This window comes from Schistocerca americana, chromosome 3, assembly GCF_021461395.2.
Source record: "Schistocerca americana isolate TAMUIC-IGC-003095 chromosome 3, iqSchAmer2.1, whole genome shotgun sequence".
In the NCBI taxonomy this organism is placed as follows: Eukaryota; Metazoa; Arthropoda; class Insecta; order Orthoptera; family Acrididae; genus Schistocerca; species Schistocerca americana.
Genome location: NC_060121.1, coordinates 306,458,754 through 306,478,958, shown reverse-complemented (window position 1 = coordinate 306,478,958; position 20,205 = coordinate 306,458,754). Strand labels below are relative to the sequence as shown.

Sequence of the window (20,205 nt, the reverse complement as noted above, 5' to 3'; positions counted from 1 at the left end):
CATACTGGCATAACAAAATTAACCCACACTAAGTTTTGAAATTTTAATATGGCGGCATTATCAAATATTAATTTCAAAGAAAGTACATACCTAGAATTCAATCTGTGCATACATATTACAGTATACAAAATAATGTCTGCAATACACTGGCCATTTTTGTACTGTTTTTGTTTCTCAGAATGGATGTTGCCCAATTTAAGATACCAAACAAGCATTATTTTATTTTTTGTTGTGTTGGAAATAAGGATGCATATCAGAAATGTATCAGGTCTTTACAAATATAGTGATCTGTTGCCGATTGCTACTGTACACGAGCAGACGATTGCCTCTGATTTCGAATGATGCATCACCTTTCCTGGCCAAAATTAGTGAAGGGTGTATATTAATGCCTGACCTCAAACCAGCACAATACAATACAATATGTGTATTAAAAAATTAAATTTAGAAAAAAGGGGGGGGGTGGACTGGAAATATAGGAGACTTCTGTTGGACAGAAGGGTGCTTCAATAAGCTTGATGCAACCAAATAGCCCAGAAAATTCATTTTACTGGCCATCAAGGGATGAAAGGTGCTGGGTTCCTAAATAGCACATTATTACAGTTATTCCAGCACCATCAGTGACATGGTCTGGCAGGCTGTACAGTTTTCCTCAACATTCTACAGCACATTAATGAAACCTGTAAAAAATTCAAAGTACTTTAAGTAAATATAAACTTCAGATCAGAGGAAACCACTTCTTGCTTTGGCCTCTGATATCAAGCTTGGGATCCTGTGTAAAGAAACCCTGAACAGGCTTTGGAAACTGGCTTACAGAAAATGTGGCTGCTGCTGTACAGCTATGGGGCAAGGCCTCTATGGCAACGGACATGCTCGTTCTCACTTTGAAAGCCAACTCAAATTACGCAAACACAACACACACTATACTATAAACTGGAATTAAATAAGTGCATCAATAACATTGCACAATAAAGAATTGCTGAAAATTCTACACAACATGTATCATTTATCCTTTAAACTACAAAAAGGCAGGGGGTCAAGAGACTGCTATGAGCTTCACCAAAATTTACACGATACTTGACAATGAAGTAAAACCTGACACAAACCTTAGTAAAATGAGTGAAGTACCTATTTTTTTGGCTGAATTTGATGAAACTTATGCTTATGAAAGCTGCTCATGAAATATAGGTATGGAGCACTTCAAGTGTTTCTCAGCAAATAGAAAATGTGATAAGTGTACTAATAAAATGTTTCATTTCATTTGGGGCACTTAACTGTCCTTAAATTTTCATACCCCATTTCTTTGATTCCTGTCTGATGAGAGTTTGTATCAATTTTTAGTCTCTTGGATTTTATTTCTTGGCTTAGCTGACCAACTTCATCCATATTAGGAAACTGTAATATACTGGTTAGTGTACCTGATCATGTTTAAATATGTGACTGATTCATGACATTTTCTCAGGGCAGATTTCAAAGAACTGAGAATAAATAAAATGAAGGAAAGGCAACCACTCACCAATAGCTGACACACGTGGCACATTAAAGAACATGTAAACAGTATTCATACTAACTTTCTGTAGCAGAAGCACACATTCACACACACATTTCACCAACGAAGTATAGGCTTATATGGTTTCACCTGCAACAATATAAGCTGTGCCACTAGGTTCCACCCTAATCACAACCTCAAACCTCGATATATTACACAAAAACAACCAATATGATGTTATAGGCCTAGCTGTTTGTTTCACTCATATGGGTTACCGGATCCCAAATGAGCCATATTCACAGAGGGGGGGAAAAAAGGAGTATTAGATTGTTTCTCACTGGCTACCATATGCTATCACATATTTGGCTATGAGTGACAAATGATCAACAGCAGCACACAAAAAAAAAACTACAACACCAGAAGTGCACTTTGGCTCATTTCTGCTTTGGTTTTTTTTTTTTTTTTTTTTTTTTTTTTTTTTTTTTTTTTTTTTTTATTACAAAGATACTTAATTCTCCATGACTTACATAAATGCCCCATAACATCGTCTACTACTTGAGATTTTGCTAGCTTTGAAACAGGAAAAGCTTACTAGTCTTGAAAATGAATCTTCGATTAGGGCAGGAGAAAAAGGACACCTCTGGTTAACTAGAACTGCTTTTTACAGTGTCTTTTTACACCATTAGCATACCACATTTGCCAAAGTAAGTGATGATGACACCTTAGTAAAGTTACAGAAATCACAACATCAAATGCAGTTTTCTTATTGCTTAAACAGTCTAGAACTACCATGCGGCACCACACACAAATATATTACTATCCAACATAACATAGCACACAAAGTACAAGACTACGTTATATAATATGCACTTGAAATCACTTCAATGTGCCTCAATAATCAAAAGTACTTTAGACAGAAAGGACTTCAACTTGCCACTGAAGGTAATGTACATGACTCCCTATCTGTTGCAGCTAGAAATTTGCTGTCCCAAACCACATACACACAGTGAAACATTACAACCTTCCCTACATCTTTCTTACACGTTAGGTGACGAAAAGGGTGCATGAAAAGATAAAACGTATGATCAAGTCTGTAAGACTGTACCACTAATACATACAAAGCCATTACTTCAAAAACCTTTCGCCAAAACTTTTAATCATCTTGAGAACAATCACCCAGCAAACTACTCATGACACAGGCCTTACGTGTAACTTACTTACATCAATAACATACAAATAAATGGAAAATACGATTTACTTGCAAAATTATGAAAAATAAGTCGGCAGTTTTACTCAATGAAACTGCAAAAATTACCAAGTCATCAAAATAAGTGAACTGTTTTCAGACGGACATATATCAGGAATAAGCGTAGTTTTAAGAAAATACACATAACTTAAAAATTGGATAGATTCGTTTCTTTTCGGGCACTACACCATCAATTTTCTCTCCCATCAATACAAAAAGTCCAACAAGCACTTGTTCCACTTGAAGGTGAACGGACACCACACCTTAATACCGATATTGATCATAATACTTAAATTTGGACAAAACTTTCCAGCAACCAGAAAAATATACAAACATTCCAGCGCAACTTTTAATTTACATCCTAATGTTAAATATACACAAATCTGCGTCCACTTTGTTGTAAAAGTATTATTTCGGAATACGTCGTTAACACAAGAACTTTAATACACACATTGCTAGTTTACCACATTCCACGCTTAGCAAAATATTTTTGAATGACATACAGATATAGAAAACTCTTTTCAAAGTAAATTTATCTAAATTTTATTGATGATCACATTTTACTTACGATTATCACCCATCTTTACAGAATGGCGTCCTTCCACAGGCGGGAAGCGTCAGTGTAAGGGCTTCACTTCATTAGTCTCTGACCGGAAGAAGCAAAGGGAATCGAAACCTTGTATCGAAATACTCGTAGAGTACAAATTTTCTGCTCAGTGGAAATACTAGAAGACACGCGATTTCTTCCTTCTGACATAGGGAATGTACTTAAAGATAGAAAAAAATGGACGCACCATGAAGGAGTTACCAAATCGTTCACAAAATGATATTCATACAGGCATCGACGGAAAATGTAAAATTATGATCTTAGGGGGCCGATGGATCACTGGGTGATGCTGCAGCGTAATTTCACCATGTAGCTGGCAAGGATAGTAAACAGGAGACATGTCGATACGAGGGCTTTGAGCATTTCATTCCGTGTACTCAGCTGGACAGTAACTCGTAGATAGGCGCCTGAAAAATATTCGCAGATGAAAGCACTTGAGACAGGACATTTAGTTGGACTCAAAGAAACCGGTTGGAGTAATCGGAAAGTCGCTCGACATCTGAACAGGAGCGATGCTACTATTCGACGATATTGGCAGGAATAATGGTCCATGGCCGAACAGAGTGTTGAAAAGGACGCAGTCGACCTAGAGACAGGATAGAACGATAGGACTGTGCAATCGTTAGAGGGGGAGGAATTCAGAGCCCCAGATTCATCCATATCATTCACCCGGCATGCAACTGGTGGTCAGAGACTACAAGGACCGTTAATAGGCGGCTCGCAGAAAGCAGGATGAGCTCACAGTGCCCTTTATGCAAAGTAACCTTACCAGCTGTACACCAACTAGCTTTTTTGCATTTGTGTCTTGCACATTCGGTTTGAAATCTCATTAACTGGAATAAAATTGTCTTCAGTGATAAGTCACGCTTCGACTTGAGCTCCACACAGTGGTGGAATGCCAATCTGACTGTCATCTGCCACATGGCCCAACAACCAGGAGTAATGGTCTGTGGTGCTCTTTCTTTTCGTAGCAAGACCACATAGCTTGTAACCCACGCCACCCTAACAGCACAATGGTGCGTCGACAACATTCTATGCCCCGTTTTGTTACCATGCATGGTAAATCATCCTGAACTTATCTTTCACCAACACAATGCCTGCCTACTCACGAGTAGAGATGCTACAGCTTGTCTTCATGCTTGCCAACCCCTACCTTGGCCACCCAAGTCGCAGGATCTCTCCCCATCGAGAAAGTATAGAACATTATGGGCAGCTCCCGCTAACCAGCTCAGGATTTTACCCGTCTAACAGGTCAGTTGGACAGAGTATGGCACGAAATCACTCAACAGAACATTCAATAATTCTATCAATTAATGACAAGCCGAGTAACTACTTGCATAAGGATCCGAGATGGACCAATTCGTTATTGCCTCGTTAATTTTTAAAACCCTTTCTCTTCAATAAATCGTCAACTCCTCTGAAATTGCAATTATTTGTTTACCTGTACCATATATGTACATGATATCTACACATTCCCATCCCATTCAGATAACTCATTCGTGATTTGTCGTTTTTTTCCCTTAGAGAGCATTTCCCGATGGATGCAGCAGAGATCATTGGATGCAACACGAAACCAGTATGCGGACTCTAGCAATCATACCCTTGCAACACGACTGAGATGAGTAAGACATCTACGTTTGTAAAATTGTCACAGACCTGAAATTCTGGTTAATGCAGGATTAAGATTAGAAATAAGATGAACAAATATATATAGGAAAAAATAGAACTTTCAAGTACTTAAGGCCTGGCCACACTAAACGACCTGCCTGTTCAAATATCTGTAGAAATGTCTGTGCATGCAATAAATCGCTGAAAATCTGGTGTGTTTACACAATACAGTTTCAGTCTAAGGCTAGCACACAAACAGTTGGTCTACTAAACAATTTTCACTTGCATGCAGCTACTCTGTTGTGAGGGACAGTTCTTTTCAGGAAATTAACTGATAATGTAAAAATTTCTTCTGTGGTTTGTGTTCACAACTAACCTTAAAAATCTAAATAAATTGTTAGAGGCAGAAAAGACAACGTAAATAGTCAAGACAGTAGTTCCTTAAGTCATGGCAGTTTTCACATATTAATTACTTTGTGGGTTACAAAAAAAGACCAACGATTGGTTAAATTATTTGCAAATGAACATGGAGGCACATAAAGGTGGACTCATACTTGCTCTAACGTCACCGCCACGTATCCGTCACGTTTTTTAACGTCGATGGTCTGAGGAACTCCTGAGCATTCACATTACAAGGCATGTCAAAGTCGAGGAATGTCGTGACGCTGCAGCTGATTCATAACATAGTCGCCAGAGGCGCTATTTCGTAATCCACGGTAGATCGTCATAAAATGTCGAAATTTGGTTTAAAGCAGTTTGCAACGATTGCTATTGTACTTGATGATTAGGAGCAGAGAGCAAAAGGTGTCTGGGTTATAAAAATGTTAAAAAATCGAGACTGTGAATGAGAGTTCCACACTCTTTACAGGGTACTGCTAGAAGAGGAGTCATCGTTCTATAAATATTTCAGAATGTCTAAATAACAGTTTTTTTACCTGTCAAGCAAGATACAAATAAAAATGACGAAGAGAAATTCAAAATTTAGGCGTCCAGTATCACTTCGACAGAAGCCAATGCTTTGCCTACAGTATGTATAGATGGACAGTTTTGTGTACCTCAACAATGTTAACATATATTTCTACTACCTGATGTTCGTCATCAATTTATTACAGTTCTTATTTTAAACTTCCACATGCCACATCAGCTTCATTCCCAGTTTTTCTTTTCGATATTCCACAGGAAAAATCGTGAGTAAAGCACATTGAACAAGATGTATATCGTTTACTTTGCAGTGGATTCCTTCAGTGTATAAAACAAAATAATTTAGCTTAGTACTGTCTTCCAGTACAGATTAAGACCTTTTCGCCTTAACAGTCAGTGGGGACTACATCGTATTAGTTCACACAGCTGCTCGGCAAGTGGGCTACACTATGACCTGTCACAATATTTTTCCTGAGAAATCTTGATGTGACGCTCACATGATGTGACGTGTCGATGACGTTCCATTGATGGTGTGTGTGAATGCCACCATTTGAACTACAGAGGAGAATCTTTTGACGCAACAGACGTGATGGCAACGTTTTGTCAAGTGTGAATCCACCTTAATTATCTAATGATGCTCTGAACTCCTCATGTAATGTGGAAAAACACGTGTCTGAGTAGGGTAATTTCGCCACTTCAAAGGTTCGTAGCGACATTGCGATTGCTATCAACAAAAACAAGTCACTTGGAATTTTTGACAGCGATGTCCAGACAAGCACTAGCAAACAATACCTGATGCATGAGAAGCTATATAACTGTGCTGAATAAGTGTTTCACGAAGACAAATAAAGCATTTGAATTACATAATACATCAGTTGTTACAAGTTACAGATAACGTTTTTATATTTTAAACATATTTTGAACTACATATATTCTAACAAATTATATGAGAGTGCTACATTTCATTTTATTTCTGAAAATATGGGAATTGGCAATTTTTTGACTCAATGCTATTAGCATGCATAATAAGTCTTGGCTTCAGAATATAAAACTCTATTCGCAGCTCTAGATAAGGATTCAGAGTCCATACGAAATGGTTTACTTTTAATATTGTGATAGTGATTTATATCTCGCAGTGCAAATGTGTTGTGGGCAGGTGTTTAGCCAGAGAGACTGTTGCTTGTGAATTCTGAGAGAACGAGAAAAAAATTTAAAACAAAAGATAAGGGACTGACTCAAAATGCATGAAACAGATGAGAGGTGACTGTGAAGTAAAACAGTAAATGTTGTGTGGGTGAGAGCTGCTTAAAAACAATGGTTGACAGTGAAACATCACAGTAAATACAGAAGCAACATGAGACCAAACTGAAAAAATTTGCATTTTAGCCCACTTATTCTTTTAACAAGCTAATTCACTATCAAACACTACAATTGTTACTGTTTTACTCAGACACATAACATTATCATACATACACCGATAAGCGAAAGCATTATGACCACTGCCCACTGTGCTGTTGGATGTCACCTGGTGGCGTTATGGGCATGTGATGCAGTAACAAAAGCATGTAAGCAGAGCGGACATTGGAAGGGGATCACCCTAATGAGGATATTTGCTGCAAATGGGAAATCCATTGAGATAATCGACTTTGACAAAGGCAGGTTATTATTACGCAGAGCTTATGAACGAGTATCTCTAAAACGGCGAAATTGGTCGAATATTCACGTGCTGTTGTCCTGCGCATCTTCTACAAGAGGTAGAAGGATAATGAAGCTATCACTAGGCGCCAAATGGTTCGACTCTTCACCGAACATACGGTTCAGAGGCTTGTCTGCTCTGTAAAGCAGGGTAGATAGCGATCTGTGGCATATCTGCCAAAAGGGCAAAATGCTGGTACATGCACAAGTGTTTTGGAGCACACCATTCACCATACATTGTCGAACATGGAGCTCTACAGCAGACCACCCAACGACAGAGTCAATTACGATTGCAGTGGGCACAGGACTATCAGGATTTGACCGTCAATCAATGGAAACGTTTAGGCTTTTTGGGTGAATCATATTTTTTCTACACTAGGTCAATGACAGTCTAGACAAATGCCATCACTGAAGTGAAAGATGACTCAAAACGTACAGTGTGCCACGAATGCAGGGTGGTGGAAATAATATCATGCAGTGGGAGACATTCTCCTCCACTTGCGTAAGATCTGTGGTAGCAATCGAAGACACACTGACAACTGCAACCACTCGCATCCCGTCATGCTTGATGTCTTCCCCTATGGCGATATCATCTTTCAGCAGTATAATTGTCTTTGGCTAGATGCCAGAACCATGCTTAATTGATCTGAGAAGCAACATTTAAACTCACGTTGATGTCTCGGCGACAAAATTCGCCTGATGTAAATCCTATGGAACACATCCGTATCGCTATCGAACGCCATCATCGGGTACGCAAATCAGTGGTCCATTGTCCATGTGAATCATATGACCTGAGTATAGACATTCAATGCCACATACCTCCACAAACCTACCACCAAACTATCAGATCCCCGATACGCAGTTTCAATGATGATGTATTTCGTTCCAGAGAAAGACAAACAAGCTGTTAAGCAAGTGGTGATAATGTTCTGACTCATCAGTACTCACTCCGTCTTCAGGCCACGAGTGGACTACCGGGACCATCCGACCGCCGTTTCATCCCCAGAGGAGGATGCAGATGGGAGGGGCGTAGGGTCAGCACACCGCTCTCCCGGTCGCTATTATGGTATTATTGACTGAAGCCGCTACTATTCGGTCGAGTAGCTCCTCAATTGGCATAATGAGGCTTAGTGCACCTCGAAATATGGCAATCGCGCATGGTGGCTGGATGGTTACCCATCCAAGTGCCGACCACGCCCAACAGCGCTTAACTTCGGTGAACTCCCGGGAAATGGTGTATCCACTGCGGCAAGGCCGTTGCCTTTCGGGTCATTAGTGAATGTTTCAAATATTAGACTGCAGCATCTGTTGAAAATAGTAAAGCTATGAACTGTCAGGACTGATCAAAGATACAATATGGCTAGATAAATTTCGCACAAAATATAGTAAATACTCAAGGCATCAGTGAAACATATTATAAAATACTGTCATGTCGAAGGCGATTGAGAGAGGGTAATGGTTTTTTCATATGTGAAATTCATTTAAACTGACAAATGGATATTAAATTTTCAATCGTTTTTCATGTGTAGTACAAATGTAGTGTTAAGTTAGTGTTTGGAGTATGGACACAGGATGCAATACTCATATTTAAGATCTGACTTTTTCACCACAGTACATATAGCTCTGGCTGCTTTTGATGATATTACTATTGTTGTTTTACAAAACTTGGACTATATGTCAGTGGAATGGGAAAGGGAAATTGATAAGATTGGCACTCTCAGTAATAGTAATCAGTTTGCAAAATGCAGGACCTTTTTAGGGAAACTCAGATTCAGGCTAATAATATTAAAAGTGGTAAACATAATAGAAAATTTTACTCCTTATATCTGTGAAGATAAAAAGGTGGTTACAGTAAAATTAATGCATGAAAACATCGTGTGATTAAAAAACAATGTCAATGAACTCGTGATATGTTTAAATGAACTGCAGCTTGCAGGTCATGCTGATGTAAAATGTGTTTCTGAGCAGTTTTTGACCACTGACATAGGAATATTGAACATGGATTGATATATTATCGAGGAATCTGGTCACTGTATCTTAAACTTGGGAAAAATAGCAGCTTTCACTTGCATTAAGCACGATTACGAAAAAACTGACAGATTTCACAGAAACCAGCATTTTGGAGCTTGCGCAGCAGACAGAGATGTGCACAGAAAATAATAAGGATCACACAACAATTTTTAATTATTTATTAAGCAGCCTGATCCATTACAAAGCTTGTTAACTTTCAAGGAAAGTGTGGTGGCACTAAACTGAGATTGTAATTTCAAATTTTTAGTGTATGCCTATTCTAGCGTTATACTTCAACCTTTTGTCATTTCATTTCATCTAACTCTGCACACATAATTTTCAACAAGAGTTGTAAGAACTACAAATGTTTAAAATCAGTGTGTGTGACATAAATAAGAGGAATTAAACTGATGGGGTTGTAAATGAAAAACGAATTGCGAATTGAGGTATTACAGAAGTATTTGGTAAATACAAGCTGGAAAGAAGTACACAACAATCTCGGTATTAATGAAAAATACAATGAATTCAGTAAAACAGTCATATGTTAATTTGAACCAGTTGCACAAACTGTTGGTTAACCTTTATTCTCGAAACAGTGTGGGATCTACATTGTACCAGCATGGAATAGTATCTAACTAAAATATAAACTCTAAATACGCTGTTTGACGACTTTGGGCTGGGTTAGACAGGTGATCAGAAGAATAAGTTTGTTGAGCATAAAAGAATAACTGTAGAATCAGACAGTGGTGATGAGATTTTATGCCTCTTAATGGCAGACTGGAAAAGGAAATGAAAATCAAAAATAGACACATTATTTCAAATAACATATTGAACCTGAATTTATAAATGGGTCTCACCTGCCATAGGTTGCTGTATCCAGTCACTTTAATCTTACAAGTAAGAAATTTTAGCATGTGATTGACTGGTGAGCTGCACCTGTGTCTCAGTATAATTCCATTCTTTACTACATTTGTAACACATGACATTAACTGGGATTAATTTTTTTTCTTACTTCAAACATTCATGTCACTTCTCTGTAAGAGTAGTTCTACTTTGTAAATAAAAAGGGAGCTGGAAGAACTTCAAATTTATCTCCAGTTCACAATTTTTATATTCCTGTATTACTACTGCTACAGAATTAGAGAGCAATTTTTATTTATGTGTCAAAAGCAGAACCATAACAGGTTAAGCCATACTGCAAAAAATACTCATCACTCAAGAATAATTAGACAGGACACCCAAAATTAATTTTATTCTCCCTGAAATTGGAGGCGCTTTCCATATCCTGTTCTTTTAGCAGACAGTATATTATTCCAACCTTTCTCCTTATGGGTTCTGTTTAGTTTAAACAGCCCAATAGCTCAGGAGTATGTTTTCTTGTTTAGTGGAATTATTATGATTCCATGTTAATCAATGCTGAAAAGCATCAAAATTTTCTCTTTCCTACAACAGATTTCTGCCCTTATATGATAATAAAAGTCTCTATATGGGGTCAGTATGAGAGAATACAAAGAGAAGATAACTGTACCCAGAATGTGAAGACAGTTTCCAGGAGGAGATGTGTTTAACATACTTCCACTTTCTTCTGAAGCATGTTATACAGAACTTCTTAAAATTTTCAAAGACCTTCTGGAATGAGACACATCTTATTTAAAAACATAGTACTTTAGGAAACATGAGGAAACTAAAAAAATGGAATTATAATCTGCAGGCACCCGATAAACATTTGCATTGCAATCAATCTCCAGTAAATATAACAATACACTTTTTGCTACATATTGCACTCACTGTAGAGTGCAACTCAATGAATTTCTCACAGTTTAATTTTAAGTTGATATTATCACACAAACATAAAACCTAATACATGATAAAATAATTTCGCAATTTATTCCCATAAGCACAAAGCACTACATACAACAACGTAATTCCATTTTTCAGGAGCTATGTTTATGGCGAATCAAATTTTTGTGACTAAGAATGTAATGGAATTAATATCATTCCTTCTTTACACACTTGTAAACTGAAAGATTGTTAATGATACTTTTCCAGAATGTCTAAAACAGAGAGTAATCATTCTAGTACACAAAAATGAGTGATAAATCCTAATAATTATCGTCCAGTTTCTCTGGTACACATTTTATGCACAATATTTGAATATTGTTTATAAAAGAAAATTTGCCTGTATTTTTCTAAAACAAAAAAATGTATTGACTAAGTATCAATATAGTTTTAGGTCCCAGCTACCAACAGTTAAAGCTGTTGAGAATATTATTTATTTTGTGCAGTGCTCTTCTGAATCAAAAGTATCTGCTGAAAGCACAATAGTGGACATGAGGAAGGCATTTGGTTCTCTAAATCACCAAATATTACTGGAGAAACTATGGTATTGTGGCTTTAGGAACCCGGAACTCTGCCTCATTAAATTAATTCAGTAACAGCAAAAAAAGTGTAAGCTAATATGATCAAAAGTCACAGCTTCTAAATTTTACTGGAAGTGTCCCACGAGAATCAGCGCTTGCACCAATAATGTTTATAATATTTGTAAATGACCTGACCAGAATCATGCCTTGTAAATCTGTACATTACGAAGCTAATAGAACTTCCATCAGTTCTGGAAAGGACATAAGCGAACTGAAGGAGCAGAATGAAGATTTACCTAATGTATTCTCATATGTGGCTTGAAGGCAGTGAGTTACCTATTAACTATGAACATTTCTTTCAGCTTTTCTAATGTTGATGTTGAGGCCACTGCAATCAGACTCCTTGGCATATATCTAAAGACCAAAATAACTAGAGAGAGTCACACAGACTACATATCCCAAAAGCTTTCACAAGTTATCTATCTACCAATAAAAGTATGTAAATTTGTTGCTGAAAAGCTACTATCTAAAAGTTTTTCATTATCACCTAAGATATGGCATTCTCTCATATGATTATTTCCGAGGGGCCAGGAAAATTTTTATGTGACAAAATAAAGTGAGTGGGAGCATCTCTGGTGTTACCAATAGTAATATATCATATAGTCCCTCTTTCAAAGAATTATAAATAATGGCAGTCCTACCTCTTCTTATATATAAGTGCCTTTTCTAAATAAAAGTAGTCTGTTCATAATCATAATAATTGTGGAAAATTAAAAGTGATACACCTGCAATTCAGTTTTAAGAAAGTTAAAAATATGTGTGTATAAAATACCTCAACACATTACCTGTCTAGGCAAATGCTACCTCTCTCTGTTTCCCTAAAGATAAGACCAAAAATGGCTGAAAAATAAAGCGTTAAACACTTTTAAATGATTTCATAACTTTTTAAAAGTTCACTTGATTTACCAAATAACTCATAATACTGTTTGGTTGTACCTTGTATCTATGCATTTTTGTTTCTTCTAGTATCTTGTCTTATGCACATAATAAATATGCATGACACCAAATAATGTTTGGCTAGTATTTTACTGTGAACCATATTTTTGTATGCCTTCTTTTTTATTGTCTGTACTTTAGTAATCATCTTAACAACGTTTTGTTCCATATATATCTGTTAATCACATATGGAAATCTTTGTGTATCATCTATATTGTTACATTATGTATATTCTGTTATTTAACATACTTTAATTACGTGTACTACGTCTGCCTCCATAGCTGAGTGGTCAGTGTAGCTGAGTGCATGCAGAGGTCTTGGGCTTGAATCCCAGCTAGGTTGAAGATTTTATCCGTTTTCAGGCTGGATGTTGCATTGTCCTGATGTCATTTCATTATAACTGATGCACAACTCACTGAAGTGGCGTCAAATAAAAAGACTTGCTCTAGATGACTGGACAACCCTAGCTGCTGTCTCCCAGCTGCTAATGGCATATGATCATTTCATTTCATGTGTAGTATCATAGTGTACATAAGTAGGTTTTATAATATGTCAGTCATATTTTACGAAAGCCATTGTACATTACTCATAATGATACCAATTGTATGCAAATGCTATGCTTAAAGATGGATGAAAAAAGTAAACAAATATAAATAAAGTATTAGAAAACGTTCTGTGCTGTCCTACAGCTTAAGAGAAATAAGTACCAGACTGTCTATAACTTTGAAATTACAATATTTTTTCAATGGATAATAAATTTATAATGTCCTACAGTTGAATGAATCCAAATATTTGTGAACTAGCTTCTCTTATTCTTGCTTATAGAGAGTATGGCAACAATGATGGGAACCCAGATCTGTTATGGTTATTAGAACATACATTCATGGGGAGCATGCACAATTGCAAGCTGTTAGTTGACGGCACAGCTCATCCTGTCACCATTCAATAGCTTACCACTTCCACTACGCAATGTGTTGTTTTAATCCTTTTCAGTGAAAAACAATTTTGTTGTGTGATGGCCAGTTGTACTAACCACTGTATACAACAGTAAAATTTAGGAATCAAGTTTCATATATTTCTTAAGAACAAAGCAACAACACAAAAATTGATAAATACTGTAAAAATGCTGATTTGTATTCAGTTGATGGTGCTTACATGTGTTCAGTATATTTTGCTGGTTCGTATTATGAAAGAAACTTGAAAATGGAACTGTGGAATCCTTCTGTAAAATTATGAGAGAGGCTTGAAAAAGGAACTGTTGAATCCTTCTGAAAAATGAAAGTTGAAAGATGATGCTGTTAAACCTCTATATTTCCCATTTTCCAGACTTGATTTAGGGAGTAGTAACCGCCAGGGAAGTTGAGAGCACTAATGTGCTGCTTCCTGGCCTCTGTATGCGCACTGGACCCGCTTTGAATCTGCCTGGAGGATTAACGATGAGAGCCGGTATGCCAGCCAGCGGTTTTCCACATCCCACACATTCCACCTCAGTTACACGACTCGCAGACATTTAAAAAACGTTTGCACTATTTCATGGCTTACACTAGACAGTTGGGGTACTCTAACTCCATACCAGGGGGTTTGGGGTGGCGACAGAAAGGGCATCTTTCCACCCTCTGTGATTAACACCGCCAAATCCATAGTAACAAGGTCGACCCCACATTGAGGTGGGACAAAGGCCCAAGGGAAATGAATGATTTAGGGAGTAGTGATGAGCTTAATAATGACAGAAAAACCAGGTACAAAATCGAAGTTACCATAAAGAAGTAGAAGAGATTTTAGCAGTAGATATATTATCAACAACTTCAGAAATTACTAGTAAGAAAAACATTCACTATTAGAAAAGCTACGACGTATCTTTCTAGAATAAAGAAAGGAAAGCCCATTAATATAATTAATGTTTTTAATGTGTAATTAGAAAACACCATTTGTATCATTGTTATAAATATTACTGATAATCTGTCCCCCAAGATGGTCAAAGATATATAAGTTTACGAGCTTTCATGGATATTGTGATTGAAGGTCAAAATCTAGATTTCTTCCACACCATTGACACTTCTACTCCTCTGCTGGGATCCCTAAAGAGGGCTCGAAATGTGGATTATTGAGAAGAAACAGAACATAGCATTACCTAACATCCCAAAAGATTTTACCTTCAGTGGTGAAATTGGTTGACATTCTTCAGAGGCTTTTATACTAGCATTTCACCAATCACAGAAAAAATAACATAGATGAATGTTAGAAAATAAACTACCTTAAACAAAGTATTACACAGAGAAAAATATTTAAAAGGCATTTTTGTTTGTTTATTTAACTAATAAATAATTTAATCATTGTAATACACTATAGCATGAAATATCCTGAACATAATCATAGTTTTGTATGAATTAATCAAGTGTTACATCACTGCTTACAGGAAATTTGCATGTGATATGTACCACATATTCTAGTAACTGGGGCTTCTAGAGATGATTGTACTACTAATAGTAGCGATTTCTTTTCTTCCTGGATGTCTTTTATAAAGATATTGAACATTTCATAGTATTACAATTTAAGAACAAGAAAAATGGCCTAATTTACATTTACAGACATTTCAAATTAATTTACTGTTCCATATATTAATGTACCACAATGATATAGAAATAAACATTTTATTTTCATATATAAAGTCAGATGTTTACATGGCTACATGTTGAACATTTACAAGCTTCCTTTTAATGTAAATATGAATTAGTAATTTCTGCCTATCGGGTTTTACATATTATGCAATAGAAATTCTTGTTTCCAATAAAAGGAACTGCCAAGGAGAAATTTTTTTTCTTGTCAAATTTAACTATGGATTTTGACAGACATTTTATACCATTGTGTAAGTGACCAAAAAATTTTTGGCAGCATAGTACACCATTTTTTGTGCTTGTAACATCTGCCAAATTTTTTCTGGTATGGTATTTGTGTGCAACATATTTCGTTTGTGTACAGCAGATATCATGAGGGAATACATATACCATGAAGCTGTAGTCAAAATGTCAAATTCCTTAACATATATCTAAAATAATATTATAGATGAACACCATATATCCTTATACCATAATCTCAGCAATGAAAACTTTATTTCTCATCACTATGGTTACTTCAGAATTTTGAAATTTCCCAACTAGTGTTACATTTATCACTGGTGTAGCACATATAGGCGGACAGAAGTAAGTAAGTTGGGTCTTTTTGTAATTGAGCTAGAGGCCATTTGCAGAAGCCCACTCAACAATATTTTTAAGAACATTGTTCAACATTGTTTCTGTTGCTGTATATATGATTACATTCATGACAATAGTAGTGTCATCTGCAAAAACCAAATAATCCTACATTTTGTGTTTTGTATCAAATGTCATTTACATATCTGAGAAACAATTATGGTCCTAAGATTGAGCCTTCTGGCCCCCATAAGTGATTTTTATCAGAATGAAGAATCTCCCTTCCTTATTTGGATGAATTATTATGTAAAACTTTCTGCATTATTTCGGTTAGGTTGAAATTATCCATTTGTTGGTAACACCTCACATTCCAAAAACATAAGTTTATCTAGGACGAAACTGTGATGCCTTTGATATGTACTATTTTTTATTTATTTGCTTATAAAATTTGATAACTAAATTGAGCAATTATCCTGAAACCTGAAGGATCATTGTTTCAGAGAAAGAGTATTATTCTGGGATAAATCACTTTCTAAAAAAAAATTGGAAAATTATATAAATAGTGGAATATGTCAGTATTTATGAATATCTCTCCTAACACCTTTGTTATGGATGGGCTTAGATTGTCATACTTCAGTTTCTCTGGGAGACTAAGCAGTTAGTTAATGGTGCATTACGTATTTCAGAAGAAACAGTGCTTATTATGTGGAAACAATACTTCATTGCACTATTGGAATACCATAAAATCCGAGGGTGCCGTTAGTTTCAGGAAAATATATAATTTTCTGAATTTCAGAAAAGGTAGTGACAAAGATACACATTTTGTTTTATGAGAACTGTTTTTTAACACACTATTTTGATTTTTCTCTTGAACTGACTGTCCCAACATCTCCCACTTTTTGTAAATGATTATTTAAGATATCTGCTATCTATGAGCTTTATATTATCCTGTTCTGTGACCTGTTCTCCCATCTCTCATATCTTTATATTCAACACTGAATTGACTCTGTTGTCAGAATCACTGATCTATGACATTGTGGCTATAAGAGACAGAGTGAAATGTGAACTCTGTGATTATAGCTACACATTGAAATAATTAGTTTTTGTTTATCTCTGTTTATTGTTTCCATTGTATGTGTTATTAAAAAAATTGTTCAAATGATTCTGATCACTAGGGTACTTAACATCTGAGGTCATCAGTCCCTTTGAACTTAGAACTACTTAAACCTAACTAACCTAAGGACATCACACACACTCATGCCCAAGGCAGGATTCGAACCTGTGACCATAGTGGTTGCGCGTTTCTAGACTGAAGCGCCTAGAACCGCTCGACCACCATGGACGGCTATGTGTTATTAAGAAGTTATATGTGTATATGTGTTCTTGGTAGTTTCATTTGTGTTATGCGAAATAGATAATTATGTTTATAAGAAACAACAACTGATAACCCTGATGTGATAGTGACTGCAGAAGAATCCCTCCAATTGTTATTTCAATTTTACTGTGGCAGTTTAAATATGTTTTTCAATGGAAACCTCATCATCAAACGACACCAGTGTGGAATTATGGTGTGACAGTGAAAATACCACATTTGTGGCATAGAAACGTAAGGATATGGTTTTTGCAAATGAAGTCCCAATTTATTACCACAAATATTTGTAACGAATTCATAAATTATCATTACATTTTGTAATCGCTGAATAAGGATATTACTGAGTAGATTTCAGATTTCATGTCCCAACCATTACCAGGTTCCCATATACGGACTTAAAAACGCGTCTTACAGTGGGATTTAAGGAATCAGAATCACATAAAGTTAAAAAATTGCTGTCCAAAGTAGAACTAGAACACAAAAAACAATCTATTTTGCTCCGAGAGATATGTGTTCTTGCTGGATCGCAGGTAACTGATGACTTTTTAAGAACTAAGTTTCTTCTCCTGCTAACAACTAATGCGCCATCTATACCAGCAGCTAGTCAGGATGTAAATCTCGAAGCAATGGTTTCTATGGCCGATAGAATCGTTTAGGTTACGACCCCCAGCCAATTCGTATATAAAAGAGAAACTGTTTTGTCTCCATCTCAAGATGACAGACTTAGCCATCTGTAAATACAGCTTTCTGAGCCAACGACCCAGATTGAGGAACTACGAACTGGGACATGATCGAGAAGCAGACCGAAATCATCGCAGCATGCACAGAAACATTCGATCTCTTGGTATTAGAAGGTGAAGAAATGCACATCCCTATGGTCACTTATTTCAGAATAGTCTGTGAACTCTCAGATGGAAAACTAGGATGCTCATCATTTGGTGTGGAACAGAGTGCGGAGGCTAACAATTAATTATCCCGCCGTCTGCTCATAACATATGACAACACATCACTTCGATCCTTGATCGAGTCTGGAGCAGACGTTTTAGATCACAAAAATGTTCAGAAACGCCAATTCTACGCTGTAAAGTATTCTGTATAACACACTTATGATGAAAGACTACTGAACCTCGAAACAGGCCTTCAGTTAAGATCTCTATGGCCATTTTTATCGCAGATATTCGCCAGCCAATTACTGATGCCGATTTCTTGAGCCGTCATTGTCTTTTGGTTAATCGCTAGTTCAGGCTCTATGGGTGTACCTAATGGCAGTTAAGTGTTTTTGGTTGACTTGCTAATGAGATATCCTAAAACTCTCACGAGGAAACCTAATTACCATTTTTCTGTCGTTAATGTGCGACACACGATCACAAAAAACAAGATCTCCTGTGGAGGCATGAGCGAGACGCCTGTCACCAAAAAAAATTAGCGAAAGCAAAACTTGAATTTCAGGAGATGATCAACCCTGGGATAAATTATGTCATCATTCTAAAAGCTGCTGCTCAATCCTCTCCATCTTGGTGCAAAGAAACATGGCACTTGGCGATCCTGTGCAGACTGTATAGACTTAAATGCTGTCATGGTGCAAGACCACTATCCAATACTGTGTTTACAAGTTTTAAACTGCCAACTTTACTCTCCAACTAAAAGATATTCTCTAAAATTGAACTTTTCTGAGTTTATCACCACATTCCTGCTGTGACAGAAGATGTGCCTAAAACAGCTGTTATGACAGCATTTGGACTTTTCGAATTTTTTGAGATGCCATTTGCTTTACACATTGCAGTACAAATATTTCAGCGATTTATGCATAGCATTTTGAATTATGTGACTCTTGTGTATTCCTGTTAAGATGATTTTCTTGTCCCTTCAGCGTCAGATGAAGAATATATAATGCACCTCCAAGAGCTTCTTCAATGGCTGGATAAATACCATGCTAACACTGATGCGGGAAAATGCTTTTTTGGAGAGAAAGAGATATCATTCTCGGGTTATCGTGTGTCACATTAAAGAATTTCACCATTGGAAGAAAAAGTTAAAATAATCAAGGACCTCCCTCATCCTAAAACAGAACTACATCGTTTTTTAGGACTGGTGAATTTCTGGAGATGTATGCTACCACCTACTGCAGAAATCCAACAATCATCATTTAACTTGTGTACGAACACCAAGAGGAATGATAATCGTCCTGTTACATGCACTGACCAAACAAACAAATTGTTAAAGAAGTTAAAAGAAGAACTCAGGTTGCTTGTCCCTCAACAGATCGTCTCTCAATTTTGATGGTTTATGCTTTAGACTAAGCTATAGGTGCTTCTTTTCACGAATTGCATTAAGGAATGCCTGAACCACTTGTGTTTTTCTCCAAGTCTTTCACTGATACGCAACGTAACTACTTCATATGGTCACAGATATGGAAAAAGTAAATGTAGGTGGATATAAGCTCTCAGCTTATGTAAGTAGGAACACTATGGAGAGAGGAGGAGTTGCCATATATGTTAAAATCTGTCATAGTGTGAAAAATTCAGAAACTAAAAATTTTGTGTAGAGCAACATATAGAAGCATGTGCATGTAGGTGTAAACTAAATAATGGTACTTTTATAATTGTAGCCGTGTATAAGCCCCATTGGGAAATTTTTAGCTATTTTTGAAAAACTTGGATTCTTTGTTGAGCAATCTGTTGAGTAGGGGAAAGCAAGTTATTGTTTGCAGGGATTT

At 36.5% G+C, this 20,205-nt stretch overlaps 1 protein-coding gene across 1 annotated transcript in view; it reads right to left on the bottom strand.

Moving 5' to 3' along the window:
• Window positions 1-3,379, bottom strand: part of LOC124605684 (RNA-binding protein cabeza) — a 73,230-nt gene extending 69,851 nt beyond the window's left edge. Inside the window, exon 1 of the mRNA XM_047137540.1 lies at window positions 3,301-3,379. Coding sequence (XP_046993496.1) covers window positions 3,301-3,313 — 13 coding nt within the window. The 5' untranslated portion in view covers window positions 3,314-3,379. The remainder of the gene's footprint in view (window positions 1-3,300) is intronic.
• Between the last annotated feature and the right edge of the window lie 16,826 nt (window positions 3,380-20,205).